Below are 17,426 nucleotides of genomic sequence, written 5' to 3'. Positions count from 1 at the left end.
GAGCTCCATTACCGGCGGCGAGAAGCTCCCCAGGGAGCTTGGTTTGGGCCCTAGAGGCCACGGTTTCATGAGCCGAGGGCAGAGAGAACAATAGAAGATAGTGAACTCACCTAGGGCCTTCTTGCGGTCGACGGTAGGTCTACGGTATCAGACAGCGTGGCGGCGACGACGACAGCGAGAGGAGGAGAAAAATCTAATTTACTACACGAGGGATTTCCTAAACTAGGGGCTCCCCTTCGGTAGTTTTGGTGTGCTTTGCCCAAGGGGTTCATTCATATTTATAGGGAGAAAAACTCCCCACATCTACATCAACTAGCAATATGGTACTAATTGATGTTGCACCCTTCACATTTACTAATGGACCTAAATCATCATTAAAGCCCATTAGTAAATAAATCCATGGGCTTTTGAGATTTATTAGGATTATTGCACATGGGCTTTAAGAGTTGGTTGGAAAATGAGATATATTATTTATTTTTGGAATTAATTAATTTCGTGAATAAAATAATTCTAGAAAAGTCTAGAATTGATATTTAAGCCACGAAAAATACTCCGAGACCTCCGAAAATTTGGAGAAAATTTCAAGAGACACTTTGGAACATGATGAACCCAAATGAAGTATTTAGAGCTCATGGAAAGATTGTTGAAAACTTATAACATAAAGATTAAGGTAAAAGAGGTAGGAATTAAATTCCAGATTGAAGCTGGAAAATTCCTAGAGATAGATATTCGTCTCCTAAACATATTTTAAAAAACACACATTTTGCACATAGAAACACAAAGTGCGACCGGCATGAATGCAACAAATACGTTTCTACCTTAAGATAAATTTTAATCTAATGAAAATTTATTATTTCCCCATGTTTTCATGAGCATAAAAATACAAAATTAAATTATTTTATCTCTATTTCAAGAGAAGCAAATTTTAGGGTGTTACATCAATATAAAATCAATCACGAACCACAAGCTTCACAGTCCGTAAACAGCCGATTTCTTCACGTATCGGCCGTTTAGCCAATTTTCCCGTCTGGCTGCTTTCGAAGCGGCATACTTGGAATTGTCTGGGCAAAACTGGCATGTTCCACCTTAAATTACTAATAAACTTTCTCTCTTTGTCAATTACGGGTCAAATTGACTGGCACTCCTTGGGAGGAATTCATAGGATTAGTTAGCCCTACGTTGAAGCCAAGCGGATCTTCAGCCTTGCTCCATCAAGCAGATCCTTCCGGCTTGCTATGTCTTTGGCACATTAACATGTTTTTGCATCGACAATTATAATCTGAACCATAATGATATCCTTATAGAATATCTATCTATCGAGCCCCTTGCTGATTTACTGTTTGAAATCTCTGATTGAAAACATTAGGATCTGTATCTCTACGAATCCTTTGAACTGATGGTGCTATTTTTTGAGCTGACGATGGTATTTGGCCTGATGTACCAAATTAATCATCTAATTCTGAAGTTGCCCTATTGGCTGTTGCACATGCTACACTAATGATCCAGGATTATATTGCATTTGATAAGTAGTAGCACCCTGAATTTGCTTAGATGAATTCTAAATTGCTTGGGCATCATCACTCTTAGCTAGTGCTGCTTCTTGATGGCTAGTACTGGCTTGATTAGTCCCCTGAGTCGACTGATGTGGAATATTGTAATAAGCCAGTCTAACCTAATCAAGTGGAAATCCATGAAACACCTTCCTCATGGTATTGTAGAATATATTCAAGAAAGTTGTATTATGATTCAGCATTGCATCATGAACAGATTTGTTAATAGCTTCTACAAAAAAACGTCTATCATCAGCTACGTCTGTATCTGACTATCCATGCATCAAAACTCTCGGCAGTGGATATTTTTGTACAACTTTATTGTCATGTGTTTTGGTGTATGACAACAAGCACTTGTTCTAAAACTCCTCGATAGCCTTACCAATAACATTTTTATCCTCATCAGGTAAGTCTTCATAAGGCACCATAAGAATATCCTTGTTGTTGTGACCCGCTATGATGATTGTTGTCCCCTAGGCTTGCTAAAAAGTGTGTTGACACAAAAATGTGGTGATGTAATCAATACACAGCAAGTCGGAAGATCTGAGTGGAAAGAGAGCAAAGATCTGCTTGGCTTCAACATAGAACCAACCGATTCTAAAAACCTAATGACGTGCCAGTCAATTTGGCCTACAATTGATAAGAAGAGAAAATCTTATTAGTAATTTAAGATAGAACATGTCGGTGTCACACCAAATAGTTCCAAATGTACGGCTAGATAGCCGGTTCCATGAGGCTATCGACTGAATAGTCGATATCCAGCGTATCCATGAAATGAAGATCTTTAAATCAAGGACTATTAGCTAATATTAAACAATAATGATTTGAATCAAAATAACCGATGGTCATGGGACATCAGAAAGCATCATCGGCTAAATGGAACATGATTGATATAAAGCGTCGAGCCAATAGGTTTGATGAAAAGAGTATAACATGCGAACAAATCGATTGTCTAATATAAATGAATTTACAAATAGTTTTAAGTCTAATCTATTATCATCAGCAGTGAGGTTCAATCGGATCGATGCAGCTATGATAATGATAATAAACTAAAGCCAAAGAATCTATAAAACCATCTATATGTTGACAGATTCATGAAAACATGCTTTATGTGTGAGAGTATAGGCAAATCAGCAAAAATAGCCGATGCAATCATAGCAAACAAACAGAGTACATATCTTGATTATGAACAAGACCACTAATCGATAATTTCTAATCTAAAGTCTTACTAGTGAGGTTTGACCAGATCGATGCAGCTATGGTAGTTAGGGATGAAAATGGATTGGATACGGACGGATATCACCGATATTACATTTGTTTTCATATTTCTATTCGGATTAGAATTCGAATACGGATAGTGTCAACTATGTTGGATAGGATACGATTGGATATCGACATCATAAATATGCGATTTGAGTATTCGGATACGGATACGATATCGGATGTTAGATATCCGGACTCGGATACGGATAGATCTCAACCCCTCTAAACGGATTTGGTTTCGAATACGGTCGGAAAATATTCGTACCGTTTTCATCCCTAATGGTAGTGTCATTAGATTAGATCTTATTAATTAGTGAGTTTATTCAAGATTGAAACATGTCTTTGGATGCATACTATGTTTGACTGAAATAGAGATAAAATAGCCGATCTAGCGAAATTAAGTCATCAATTATAAGATTTGAAGCATGACCAGATCAAAGGATGGCCAATTAAGATGATACAATACCGATCTATCTCTATCTCAATCGATAATTGGTGAATCAACCAAAAACAATAAGGAAAATCTTACTAATCTTAGTAGATTTGATAACTAGTGATATTGTATTAAATAATAGGTTATTTAATACAGGATCGATAACTTTGATCTATATGATGATTCGTAAGAGATCAATCAGCTGATGCAGCCTTACAAACTATGATACAGATCAATAACTAACATATATTATGGCTCATAAAAGATCAATCAGCTAATGCAGCCTTACAAGCACAATACAAGTCATGGTGGTACTTACAAGCAAGCTGAAGGTCGATCAGTCGATGTGGCCCTATTTGTTGAAGAACTCACCGAGATCTATAGTACTACTCCTAATGTGATGGCGAAAGCCAGAAAGATTGTATTGATTGAGTGTTCATCCTTTTTACAATAACCAGGGTCTAATATTTCTACTCGGAACCTAAACATGAATCCTACTCAAATAAAACTCATTACAATTCTTGGAATAAAAGAAAACTTCCTAACTTAATAAATCCCCTGGACCCCAATTTTCCTTATTTGTAGAGTCTGACACATTTTCCTGGTGCCACTCAAGCATAGCCCATTAACACCGTCTGCTGATGTCATCCATAAAATAGCCTATTCTGACATCACATCTAAATCTGCTGATACCGATTCACATCTAATCCATTCCTTGATGACATAATCCTGGAAGCTTTGAGTTACCACGTTCTTCTTCCCAAATTTTGGTGTGAACACTAACACAATTGCTATCCTAGCGCAGCGGTTAAGGCACTACACTTTGGAGCCCGAGACCCGGGTTCGATCCCTGGACGGGTCAAATTTTTTAATTTTGTTTTATTTATGAATATAAACTAACTACACTATAACTAAATAAAGGAAAATAAAAGACTAAACCTAACGCAATTACTATCCTAGCGCAATGGTTAAGGCAATACACTCTGTAGCTCGAGACCTGGGTTCAAACCCCGATCAGGCCAAATTTTTTTTAATTTTGTTTTATTTTTGAATGTAAAATAACTACACTATAACAAAATAAAAGAAAATAAAAAAACTAAGGCTAATGCAACTACTATCATAGCGCAGTGGTTAAGGCATACTACTCTAGACCTCAAGACCCACGCTCGAACCCAAGGCTGGGCATAATTTTTTTGAAATTTTTTAAATATACCTATCACTGTCGATTTCAAAATGAAACCGACAGTGGTAGTTGTCATCACTGTTGGTTTCTGCCCATCACTACCGATTTTTTTAAACCGACACTAATGATTATAGATATTTTTTCCTTTTTAAAACTGAATAAATTCACGCATTTATATTCCTATTGCACCTATATCCAAATGGCTTGAATTTTTTTGCAAGCATGTACACCCCAATTATGACCCCACACAAGATCTTAGGTTTTTTATTATTTTCTTTATTATTATATTTTTCGTTGTGCTAAACGGGACAAAAGAGGCCCAATTATATGTTAGGTACACTATAATTTTGCATCCACCTCGATCCAAAATTGGTCCCTAGGGCACATAAGACCCTGTGGAAAAGCTTGGCACCATTCCAGATCATTTTGGGGTAGGCTTAGTTCAACCTCTAATTAGTCGGTGATGTCGCGTGAAAATTCAATTAAACAGCAGAAAGTACCAAACCATCTCAGAAAAATCCTAAACTTAGTGGTTCCTTCACCCTAGCACGTGCAAGCCTGAGAAAAAGTTTGAGGCACATACGACACAAGAATGCATATGAACCACAGAAACCTTGGGAACCTAGGTGTTTAGTTATTGTAACATGAGACGGCTTCTACAGGTTTGTGAAGCAGGTATGAACCGCCTATGTTCAAATGGCTTCAAATTTTTTTGCAAGCATGTACACCCCAATTATGGCCCCACACAAGATTTTAGGTTTTTTCAACCATTTTCTTTATTATTATATTTTTATGATAAAAGGGATAAAAGAGGCCCAATTATATGTTGGGCACACTAGAATTTTGCATCAACCTTGACCAAAAATTGGTCCCTAGGGCACATAAGACCCTATGGAAAAGTTTGGTACCATTCCGGATCATTTTGGGGTAGGCTCAATTCAACCTCTAATTAATTGGTGACGTCGCACAGAAATTCAATTAAATCAGAGAAAGTACCAAACCATCTCAAAAAAATCCCAACGTTGGTGGTTCATTCACCCGTAGCATGTGCAAGCCTAAGAAAAAGTTTGAGACCAATACAGCACTAGAATTTAGAGTTCTTGTTCCACAGCACATGAATTACATGACAAACACAAGCCAAATTAAACTTAAACCTTGCAAATTAAACCTATACAAACACTAATTCGCATGGTAATTAATGTCACAGATTCTGTAACCACAGCTATCGATGAAGCCCAATGCCTGTATGATTGCACTCTCTCATGCCTCAAAAGACCGGTGACATGGTCGTCCATAGATGTAACCTACTGAATGACCATTAGCCCCGTTAGTAAATCTTATGCAGAACTGACATCCTACAGTAGTGTGCTGGCCAAGGTTCCTAGTATAGTACTCCTAGTCAAACCCGAGTCTCTCCGTAGCTTGGTCTAGAATGGCTGACAAGCCCAATGCAGCATAGCTACTATCATGGAGCACCACCTACAAGCAGGCAAAAAATGAGAGATGGTTATTACAATAACAATACAATAAATAACCAGGACTCAGGTATCAATGACATCGACTTTACCACATCCATTTGGTTGTAGCTCCCCCAATATTTGCTTACTTGCGGAACGGGGACATCACCAGCACACAAAGCTTCTATCTTGAAGTGCGAGAAATCGAGAACCTGATAGCAAATGTGCCGAAGTGCCACCAAACAGTTGCGCACGGTAGAGAACTGGACGCTTCTCCTGCTTGGCATCCATGATCCCATCCGCCGGATAAATTCCTGATGCCCTAATGGTAGCCTCGAAGGGATGTAGAAGCTTAGTTCACACGTCCAAGTTTGACCATCAGCAGTAGATGCCATGTTCTCAATGATGTCCAACACCATGAGCAAGCTAAGTGCTGCTTGCAGCCACTCTATCGGGGCTATCGTCTACGACATATGCAACAATGATATTATTTGAATGAGTCCATACATATGATGAAACAACAATTATTATGGAATTTAAACTACAATTATTAATTAATTAGCATCCAAAAATTAGAAGTTGGAAAATATTTCATACGATGGCTGGAATAGGGTGGTTTGGAATGGCCACATCAGTATCGAATGGATCATCACCAGGGTGAAAACCTGGTTCTTGTGGTGAGGGAGGTCCGTTCATCCCACCTAATAAAATTCAAGAAATATGACTATAAATATATATTTCATTATATAAAATGTGCCAAATAAAATATAGAAAACTAAATAAATATAGATCGATGCATATATATACATAGCTAGAATATGGAAGAGGAGAATATATATATTGCATTGTACCTAATAAAATTCAAGAAATATGAATAGAAAAATATATATTGCATTATATAAAATATGCCAAGTAAAATGTTGCAACCTAAATAAATATAGATCGATGATGCATATATACATAGCTACAATGTGAGAGAGGAGAACATATATATACCTGCAATGAAATATCCAGGAGCCATGACCACATAGAGTGAAAAGAGTGAAAAGTGAGAGTACATGAAACTAAAAAAATGAGAGTGAAGTGAGGGTGCGTGCGTGTGTATGTTCCTGGTTCATTTTTATAGGGGGCAGACACATCACTGCCGGTTTTAAAATAAAACTGACACTGATGGGTCTATCATTGCCGGTTTTGTAATAAAACCGACAGTCATGCAGCCATATCACTGTCGGTTTGCTTTTCTTTATTTATTTATTAATAGAAATGATGCAGTTAGTTTATATTCTAAAATAACACAAAAATTTATGCCTTGATTATTTAATTCTACGATAATTAATTAATGGTCTATAATTATCAAATAATAGTGTTTGTGAACATCATCTTAATATTTGATTACATAGTCAATAATTAAATTATAGAGGTGCACACAAAATATAAATTAGATATTCAGTACGAATTACTGATACAACATCTAAATAATGATTACATAGTTAATAATAATCTAACTATCTTCATCGGGTCCAACAATTAGGGCCTTATCGTGATCACGCCGGACGTAAGCAGGTTCGTCACCCACTTCAAGGATAGGTAGGGGTACGTTTGCCCCAAATGCAGACATTTCTTGATAGCCCCTGTAGTCTTCTTCGACCATCACTCCGTCGACACCGACAATTTTCCTTTTTTCTTTTAGGACTACTTTTACCTTTGCTTTTGTCTTGTTGTCCCCTGCATAGAAGATTTGCATAACGTCTTTTGCAAGGACGAAGGGGCCGTCTCTATATGCGATCTTGGTGAGATCAACGATAGTGAACCCTTCTCTGTCAGTGGTGATTTCCTCGAGCCAGACCCACTGGTAGCAAAAAAGAGCTACCTTCAATCGACCATAGTCTAGCTCCCATATCTCCTCTATGAAACCATAGTATGTCGCCTACACGTTGTCGTTTTTATCGTGAGCATCGAAACGAACACCACTATTTCGGTATGTGCTCTTTCTATCTTGCTTTTTGTGTAAAATGTAAATCTATTGATCTCATGCCCTTGGTACTTAAGCAATGTACTCAAAGGTCCCTTGGCTAAGATATCCAGTTGATTACCCAACGTTGTTCCAATCAAGCGGCATCGCAACCAGCTGACAAATTCCTCCTTATGTTTTTATCAAGCTAAGCTTGTGACCTGCTCAGATACAAAGTTTGCAGCGATTGTCGATGCTCGTCAATATATGGCATCACATCATCTGCTTGCTGGAGAACAGCGAACTATGTCTGTCTGAAAGAAATGGGGTCATCTACTATGATAGATTTTGCCCTGATTGTTCCTTTGCCACATAGTCTTCCCTCATGACGAGATTCTGGAACTCTGACCCTATTGATGTCTAGATAATATGTGCAGAACTCAATGGCCTCCTCCGTTGACCATCCTTCAACCATGTCCCCTTCTAGCCTAAATCTGTTCCTAACATACCTCTTGAAAACTTTCATCAGCCTTTTGAAAGGGAACAACTGATGCAAGTATTTAGGCCAAGGGCTCTAATTTGGTCAACAAAATGAATGAGCAAATACACTGAGATATCAAAGTAAGTCGGCGAGAAATGCATCTCAAGCGTAACGAGAGTTTCGACTATGTCTCACTGCAGCTAGTCCAACATGGACATATCAATGACCTTTTTTGAGATCACGTTGAAAAATGAGCACAGCTTTATGATTGGGGTGCCGACCTTTTGGGGGGAGGATACCACGTAGGGCAATAGGGAGTAGCTAAGTCATAATGACATGACAGTCATGGGCCTTCATACAGCCATAGTTGAACTTGAGTTCTCTCATGTTCACTAGCCTCTTCGAGTTCGCACAGTAGCCCGTCGGGACTTTGAGTTCATTGAAGAAACAAATAAGCACACGGTTTTTTTCCTTCTTCAAGGTCCACGACGCAATCGAAAGTTTGAACTGGCCATCCTCTAGCACCATGGTATGCAGCTCCTTCCTGATTCCAAAGTGTTGCAAGTCCAAGCGTGTGGCTAGTGAATCCTTCGATGTCCCTCCGGTGTCCATCAAGGTGTTAAGCGTGTTATCGCACATGTTTTTAGTAATGTGCATGGGATCAAGACAGTGGCGTACACTCAGCACTGGTCAGTAAGGTAGTTTCTAGAAAATTGATTTTTTTTCTTCTAGACTCTCCCATCAGGCGCTGCTACTGCATTGTGCCCCTTCCCAAGGACAACCTCCAGTTTGTTGACTTCTCGAAGTATCGCATGCCCATCTCGATATTTTAGAGGTAAGCGTTTCTCAATAGTCCCATCAAAATCTTTTCTGTTCCTGTGGTAAGGGTCACCTTTAGGTAGGAACCTACGGTGTCCCATATAATCTTTGAGTTCTTTGGCAGATGTACCGCATCGGTGTCGTCCAAGCACTCGACACATCCAGTATAGCCTTTTGTCTTCTCTCTGAACAAGCAACCTCGACCTAGCAGGTCGGTGATGTGGCGATAAGTACTGCCTTGATCATGACATGTTCCTTTCTGCACTCGTCCCAAACATCCTCTACACCCTTTTCAAACATCTTTTTAGAAACACATCGATGTCATTCCCAGGTTGTCTTGGCCCTTGGATCAGCAGTGGCATCTAGATGTATGACCACTTCATACAAAGCCAAGGTGGAAGGTTGTATATATAGGGCGTCACTGGCCAGGTGCTATGATTGCTTCTAACCTAGTCGAAAGGATTTATCCCATCTGTGCTCAAACCAAACCAAAGGTGCCTTACCTCTCCACCGATGTTCTTATAGAACACAGTATTGACTATCCTCTAGTCCTTTCCATCGGCGGGGTGCCTCATCATTGTATCTTTCTTACACTCTTCGCCATATCAGCGCAATAGCTTAGCTGACTTTGCATATGCAAACAACCTATGCACCCGGGGAGATATAGGGAAATACCAAATGACCTTCATAGGACCTCTTCTAGTCTTGGTATCCTCATCTGACGGCCCTTCCTTGTACCGTGGAGCTTCACACTTGGGGCACGCATACAAGTCCTTGTATTCGTCTCCATGGTACAATATTCAATCATTGAAATACGTTTGGATTTTTTCAACCTTGAGGCCGATGGGGCAGATCATTTGCTTGGTCGGGTATGTCTTTTCTAGCAACTTATTTTTTCTAGGAGCATTTTCTTTATTATACCTAACAACTGATCGAAGCCTTTATCGCTCAATACGTTTCTCGATTTGAACTCTAAGAGCATAATGTCGGCTTCTAATTTATTCATTGGACAATTCTTATACAATAGTGTTTTGCCATCTTGTCTTATTTTCTCTAGTTTTCTCAACTGTCTTTCACTAAGACATCCAGTCTCTACATTTCGTACCTGCTGAGAAATACCATCGTTATCTTCGGTGTCGTCAGCTAACGTGTTCCTAAACGCATCATTAACTATGGCCATAGGTTCCGTGTTGACACTGGGTTCCTCATCAGCATCATGGATAGCTACGTCAGGCATAGCCACATCATCTTCGTTTTCCTACGGAACATTCACACCAACATCGCCATGCATAGTCCATATCGTATAGTTTGGCATGAACCCTCTGGTAATCAAGTACATTCGTACAAACTCAATTTAAGACCATTTCCTTTCATTCATGCAATCTTTGCATGGGCAGCAGACATGGTTCCTATTCCTAGTATGGGCTTTGGTATTGGTGATAAATTGGCTGACGCCATGCACGTTCCGTTTGTCCGCTCGAGATAGATGCATCAACTCTCGATCCATCTCTGCACAAAAAAATACTGAGATTACAGAGAAATTAATAAAAAGTCGAGCTTCATGAACAACAATAGTAGATCGAAAGTACCATTTATTCTATACTTATTTAATTTAGTCACCCCATTTTTAGAAAATATTATTGTATACTAATTATTGAAAAATTAAAATTGGTATCCCCGGCCATATAAATTGAAAATCGTAGCCACATAAAAATACAATTATTACACAATAATAAAGAACAATTATTCAATACTCGATGTCACATAAAAATGGAGACACTAATTTTTTTTAAAAAGACTAAAATTGGAGACATGACCACGAACAACAATATAGCTCCAAACAATGTGTTGGTAGGTAACACATGGATTAATTTGCTCACCAAAATTGTAAAAGAATCTACTCTACTCTTATTAAAAACGAATTATAGCATCACATACTAACAATGATCTTGACCACCATGTAATTAGCTATGATTTTAAATGTGTTCAAAGACACCAACCTTTTGGATGATGAATTCACCATAATTTGCTTGCAAGCCTTGCACAAAGTCTAATTGAAAAAGTACTCTCTATAATGGAGAAAGAACTAGAATGAGAATCAAGCAATGTAGCCATCAAAACAATGCTAATTAAGCAACAAAATCAAAGGAGTGGATGCTTGTTACTAACCTTAAAGCAAAAGGATCAAGTTATTCTTCCAAATCCAAGAACTAGCTTCACGGTGAAGAGCAACCACAACAATAGAGGAAGCGGCCCAAACGCGCACCTTTATGCTCGGGACGAAAGAGGGGAGTAAGAAGAGGACGATGCTAGCTTTTTGTATTGCTATTTTATCATCGTCGGTTCTTGGCTCGGAACCGACAGTAATAGCACCAAATCACTGTCGGCTTTTGGTTAGAACCAGCATTGATAAGTGTCCGCCAACTCACTGCCGGTACAAGCCACGAACGGATAGTGATGTGGTCCTTCACTGCCGGTTTTACCCCAGTCCCAATCATTTTCTCATTTTCAAGCTCGGAACCAGCAGTGAAGGTACATCACTGCCGGTTCTCATAAATTCAGCAGTGATGTCCAAATCTGTAGCAGTGACGATACACTTGAATAGTGGTAGTGACGATACACTTGAATAGTGGAATGTTTGGAACTTTAGATCGATCAGATCATCATGAATGCATGCAATGCAATGCAGCTACTCGACGATTGCATGGGCGGCGTCGGCGCACAAGGGGCGGCACGCGGCCGTGGACTACAGCAAGAAGGCGGCGACGGCGACGGGCAGACGTTCAACTTCCTGAGAGCGCTGGGGGACGTAGCATTCGCGTACGCTGGCCACAACGTGGTGCTGGAGATCCAGGCCACCATCCCGTCCACACCCGACAAGCCGTCGGGAAACCCATGTGGCAGGGCGTCGTCCTTGCCTACGTCGTCGTCCCATCTGCTACCTCCCCGTGGCGTTCATCGGCTACTACGTCTTTGGCAACGCCGTCGACGACAACATCCTCATCACACTCGAGAAGCCACGCTGGCTCATCGCCATGGCAAACATCTTCGTCGTCGTCCACGTCATCGGCAGCTACCAGGTCCCTAAGTCTCATACGCACAGCTGCGTACCTTAATTCCTTCCTTGTGATCGATCGATGACACATCTATAATTAATAGATCTACGCCATGCCCGTGTTCGACATGCTCGAGAGGTTCCTGGTGAAGAAACTCCGGTTCAGGCCAGGCCTGCCTCTCCGTTTGACAGCGCGCTCAATATATGTTGGTAAGTACTTATAAATTCAACGCGTTTAACTGATCTGATCTGATTATATGCATATTGTAGTGTCTAATAAAGAAAACATATTAATTGGCGTATTATATATATAGCTAGTGTCGTTCATCATTTATTTGTTGCTCGATCCATGCATCTTGTGTCGTACGTGCAGTGTTCACAGCTCTGGTTGGCATCGCCGTGCCATTCTTTCGGGGGGTTGCTAGGGTTCTTTGGTGGCTTCGCATTTGCGCCGACAACCTACTATGTGAGAGATCCTTTAGAATTTTCTATCTGTTTCCTTGAACCCATTCTAAGCACTTCATGTTCTTGATGTACTTACTAATTTTGACTGAACCGAAATAACTACTGCACGACGACCAAACAGCTTCCCTGCATCCCGTGGCTCAAGATTAAGAAGCCAAAGACGTTTAGCCTCTCCTGGTTCATCAACTGGGTAAGTCATTATTTCATAAAGTAATATTTTCTTGTTTTACCTCTAGAATAGAATCTACTCCCTCCGTTCCAAATTATAAGTCGTTTTGATTTTTTTTTTTTTTTTGTATATTCATTTTGCTATGCATCTAGATGTAATAATATATATGTCTAGATACATAACAAAATGGATGAACAAAAAAAAGTCAAAGTAATTTATAATTTGGAAACGAAGGGAGTAGATGAATAGATGGTGCATTATTATTCATTCCTGCAATTTGGTTTTTTTTTTATGGAAACAGGAGGGGTTGCCCCCTACTGAGCCTTTATTGAAACAAAACAGTCTTACAGAGTTGCTCATTAAACAAAAAAAAAGAAACAAAAAAAATCTGAAGAATTACACAAGCTTCTAGCCATTGATGTAACAAAGGAGCTAAGCTTCGTTTATTCCTGCAATTTGGTAAATCGTTCATATATGCTAATGGGTGCCTTTGACATGACCTGCAGTTTTGCATCATAGTTGGCGTGCTCCTGACGGTGTTTGCACCCATTGGTGGCCTCCGGTCGATCATCGTCAACGCCTCCATCTACAAGTTCTTCTCGTGATCGATTATTCCATTGCCCAAGACTTTATTAGTTAGCTAGCTAGATAAACATGAGCAAGTAGCTAGGTTTAATCGATCTACTTATGTCAAAAGGCTAGGATATTATATGCCATATGATGTGTGTTCAATTTGCATTGGATATGGATGCATGATGACACTCGGTTTAATTTGTGCTATGGCTAAGTCGATCTTGTTTAAGTTCTGATAGGATGGTGATTAATTTTGCCTTCGATCATTTTCCAGATTTCAGGTGATACTGCCTGTGTTTGGGCTGATAATCATACTTGTAAATTCATCATTATTAACTAACCATGCGCTTGCATTGCACGGGGGAGATGGTGATAGATGACAAGCCTAAAATCGTACTGTGCTGACAATATGGACACGGGAAAACTGAATCTCACAAATGTGTTGCGTCGTTCGTCTTCCAGCTCCAGAGCTGCTGGGGCCAAGCTGCCGGCGTCCACGAACGTGCTACCAGGTGGGCCACTTTTTATTGGGCTTCCAAGATCCCGGTTCTACTCCAATTATCTCCATTGTCACGTATAGATATGTATGTATATATCCTCCTAACCTCCTAGTCCTAGCTCACACACGTAGGCATAACAAATAACCAGAAGGCACGTGTCTAATATAAATAAATATAATCTGGTTTGGTACTACTCTGCTTCATTAGTGGATTGGCTTTTATTGGTTTCAGCTCGGGCGGTCGTACACGGTGGAGTTGAAGTTGTTTAAAAAAACATTTGGTAAACAACTTCTCATAGTAAATAGGAGAGAAGAAGCAGGAAGAAACAAGTATTTTTAGCTCCACTCGGTACCCACCCCTTATGTGAGCGGGTTTTAAGGAGCTCCACTTAAGGAGTTATTCTATTTCAACCCCAAAAAAACAACTCCTAAAGCTACTACAAAAATTATGCCAAACAGGCCGCAACGTAAGGCATTTCTTATCCTAAACACCATGTTTATGCTAACGAAAATTTCTCTAATTCCACACTAGAATTAGAGCACTCAAGTCAAACGGAGATCTGGTGTGATGTAAGACCCAAATTACTCCAACCACTACCAAGATGAATCATCGAATGAAAGGCTAAGCAAACAACACACACTACATCTAAGGTAGTGTTACAACTAAGGTATAAAGTAGAGAACATAAGTATATTGATACTCAAGTCTTACAAAGAGAAGGATACAAGGACTATACCTGACCTTCAAAGATGCTTCGGGAATTTGGTCCAAGCCCTACTTGACTCTAACTCCCAAACTACTAGCCTAACTACTATTATTACTAGAGACAACACTTGGAGAGCTACTTCTATTGTGTGTCTTGTAGAATGGTGGTAGGCCCTCTATTTATAGGAATAGGAGGCAGTGAGGCACACATAGAAGGAAGTTGAGGTGGTTTGGTGCCAAGGGGGAGGGATCATCAGGCGACTAGCTCTAGGTCGGTGAACCCCTCTTACCTTTGATGTCACCATCTTTGGTTGGTTTGTTGATAAAAGGCTCAGGAGGTATGTCTAAGGCGGTGACACATGGTTTGAGTCGATTCATTCTAATAGGTGGGCCCATGAATCCATATGACTTTCCATTTTCTCCCTTCGATCATAAGCGACTTTGCACCACTAGCTAGGATCAATGCATGTTGTGTGTTCTTTGCATGTGGTCGAAGATGGGCTGGATTGGACCTTTGCCAAGGTCAAGCGGCCGCCCTATGGTCAGCGGACCTAGGGTTGGGCCTAAATCCCGACAACTTTCTCAAGTGGGATCTTACATTCAAATATTCTCCAAGTACATGTGGAACTTTTGCTAAAAAAAGTACATGTGGAACTATGCACATTGAAAAAACGTGTCTAATAAATGTGTCACTCCCTTATTTTCAAGGTGTTTGATGATCAGATATTATGATGCAGTGATTGTCAACAACGTCCTCTTCCCACATGGACCACCGCAAGCACCTCCTCCTTCCCACTTCTCCCTCTCTGACAACCCTGCCCCTGCTCAACCATGACGCACGATGGCACCAAGGATGGCGCATGTCAGGATATAGAGAAAATGAGTCTACTCGTGGATGTGAGAGAAGGGGAAAGGAAAGAAATAAAAAAAAAGTGGCCTCAATAATGGGTGTGTCACTAGGTCCTATAAATTTGAGGACTGAGATGTAATGGCTAATGCTAGAACTGATGGTTCAGTTTGAAGGCTCAAAAAATAGAGCCAAACAACTCTTCTTTAGAGCTATTGCTATAGATACTCGATCTTAGAGCCAGTCTGGCAGGGATATGGTTCCTTTAAAAACGAAACCAGCTCTAGCGTAGGAGCACCTTGTGATGGAGCTGAAGCATTTTGATATAAGCCCTTCTATTTTTTTCTAGATCAGATAGATGATGCCAAATGTCTATAATGTTCTAGATCGACCTCCATCGGTGCTTCCAGTTCCAGATCGCCCTCCATTCGTACTGCCCTCCCGGACCTTCCGCTCAGCAGCCGGACCTTCGTCGGCTCGGCGTACGGGTGGCTCGTCACCGCAGACGAGGATTCCAGCCTCCACGTTGTGAATCCCCTCACCGGTGCCCAGGTCGCGCTCCCGCCCCTCGCCAGCCTCCACAACGTCGAGAGCGTAACAGGCGAGGGCGGCGACCTAACATACCGGGTCTTTGTGAACCGGGACGCTGACGAGGAGCCCACCGACATCCTCACCACCCTTGCCGCGCGCGAGACCATGTACTTCCGCGCCGTCCTGTCGTGCTCACCTTCCGCTGGGGCCGAATGCATTGTGCTCCTCATTCACTGGCCGGAAGGCGAGCTCTCATTCGCCAGGCTTGGCGATGAGTCCTGGACACCGGTCTCCGCCATGGGCCATGGCCCTCTCGAGCGCAGCGGCTACCATGATGCTGTCTTCAACTCTGACAATGGTCTGTTCTATGTGCTGCGCTTTGACAGCGCTATCTACACCTTGGACCTCAATGGGCATTCACCGTCAGCTAGCAGGATCATGCGTTCAGCAATGCCGATGTACAATCCTGGCCGCACCCATGATCTCATAACAATGTACCTTGTCAAGACGCCATCAGGCGACCTCCTGCAGGTGTTCAGGTGGATAGAAATGACCCTGTACCAATGGTGGCGCCATCCGCCATACACCGATAACAATGAGGACTACATCACATACGCACAGATTGAGTCATTTGATGTGCAGGTCTTCAAGGTTGATCTCCATGGACAAAAACTGGACCAGATCACCACCTTGGGAGATCACTCATTGTTTCTTGGATACAATAATTCCATGTGCATTTCAACTAAGGACTTGCCAGTGTTGGAGCCCAACCTTTTCTATCTGATGGACAACTGCAAACATGAATATGCGACAGAAAATTACCGGGACATGGGTTTTTACAAAATCGGAGAAATTCCCATATACAATGGAGGTCCAAGGACGCCCAACACTGAATGTTTTCCCTTTTCTTCGATGCCTTTCCCAGTCCCAATTTGGATTACGCCATCTGTTTACTAGGTTCGTGATGATGTGTCTAACATCAGAAGGTAACCATCCAGTTTTATCTCTATTATGTCAAATAAAGCTTATTAGCAGTGCTTAGTTTGTTAGCGTGTCTTTCATTTTTATTTTGATTATGTTTTGGTTAGAGGCTTCACCCGATTCAAACAGCATGCTAGGTCAAACTCAGTGCTTGCATTTTGTTAGTGCGGGGACTTGTAGTGTGTCAGGCGCGGCGTGGCCAGGATGAGGGATTTTAGATACATAGTTTTACTATGTATCTAAACATAGCTTATATCTAGATGTGCAGTAAAATGTATGTACTTAAAAAAAGCCAGAACGACTTACAATTTGGAACAAAGGGACTACTTTAATTGTGGAGTTGGAAGGAGCTTTGAGGGGGGAAATCATGTTCCATTCTAATTATAGGTCACTGACTGTAATATTGAAATTTAAAAGGAAGGAGTATCACTTTAGTTACTACATATCACTTGAGGCTCTTATTT

The 17,426-nt window shown here is 40.8% G+C and overlaps 1 protein-coding gene and 1 pseudogene across 1 annotated transcript; both read left to right on the top strand.

Annotated features, from left to right (window-relative positions):
* LOC136505990 (lysine histidine transporter 2-like) overlaps positions 1–13,448 on the top strand; it is a 47,799-nt pseudogene extending 34,351 nt beyond the window's left edge.
* A 360-nt stretch (positions 13,449–13,808) lies between these two features.
* On the top strand, positions 13,809–16,938 carry LOC136503398 (uncharacterized). Its single transcript, XM_066498489.1, has 2 exons — positions 13,809–13,945; positions 15,837–16,938. Exons 1-2 carry the CDS (start codon positions 13,809–13,811, stop codon positions 16,936–16,938), a joined length of 1,239 nt encoding a protein of 412 aa, XP_066354586.1.
* Positions 16,939–17,426: the final 488 nt, after the last annotated feature.

The sequence above is a fragment of the Miscanthus floridulus genome, chromosome 14 (assembly GCF_019320115.1).
Source record: "Miscanthus floridulus cultivar M001 chromosome 14, ASM1932011v1, whole genome shotgun sequence".
In the NCBI taxonomy this organism is placed as follows: domain Eukaryota; kingdom Viridiplantae; phylum Streptophyta; class Magnoliopsida; order Poales; family Poaceae; genus Miscanthus; species Miscanthus floridulus.
This window is presented reverse-complemented; position numbering and strand designations above follow the sequence as displayed.

Coding starts and splice junctions, on each gene's coding strand:
- LOC136503398 (XM_066498489.1), top strand. CDS start 13,809: ATGGACACGGGAAAACTGAATCTCACAAATGTGTTGCGTCGTTCGTCT. Junction 13,946..15,836: donor ATTGGGCTTCCAAGATCCCG/GTTCTACTCCAA, acceptor ATAATGTTCTAG/ATCGACCTCCATCGGTGCTT.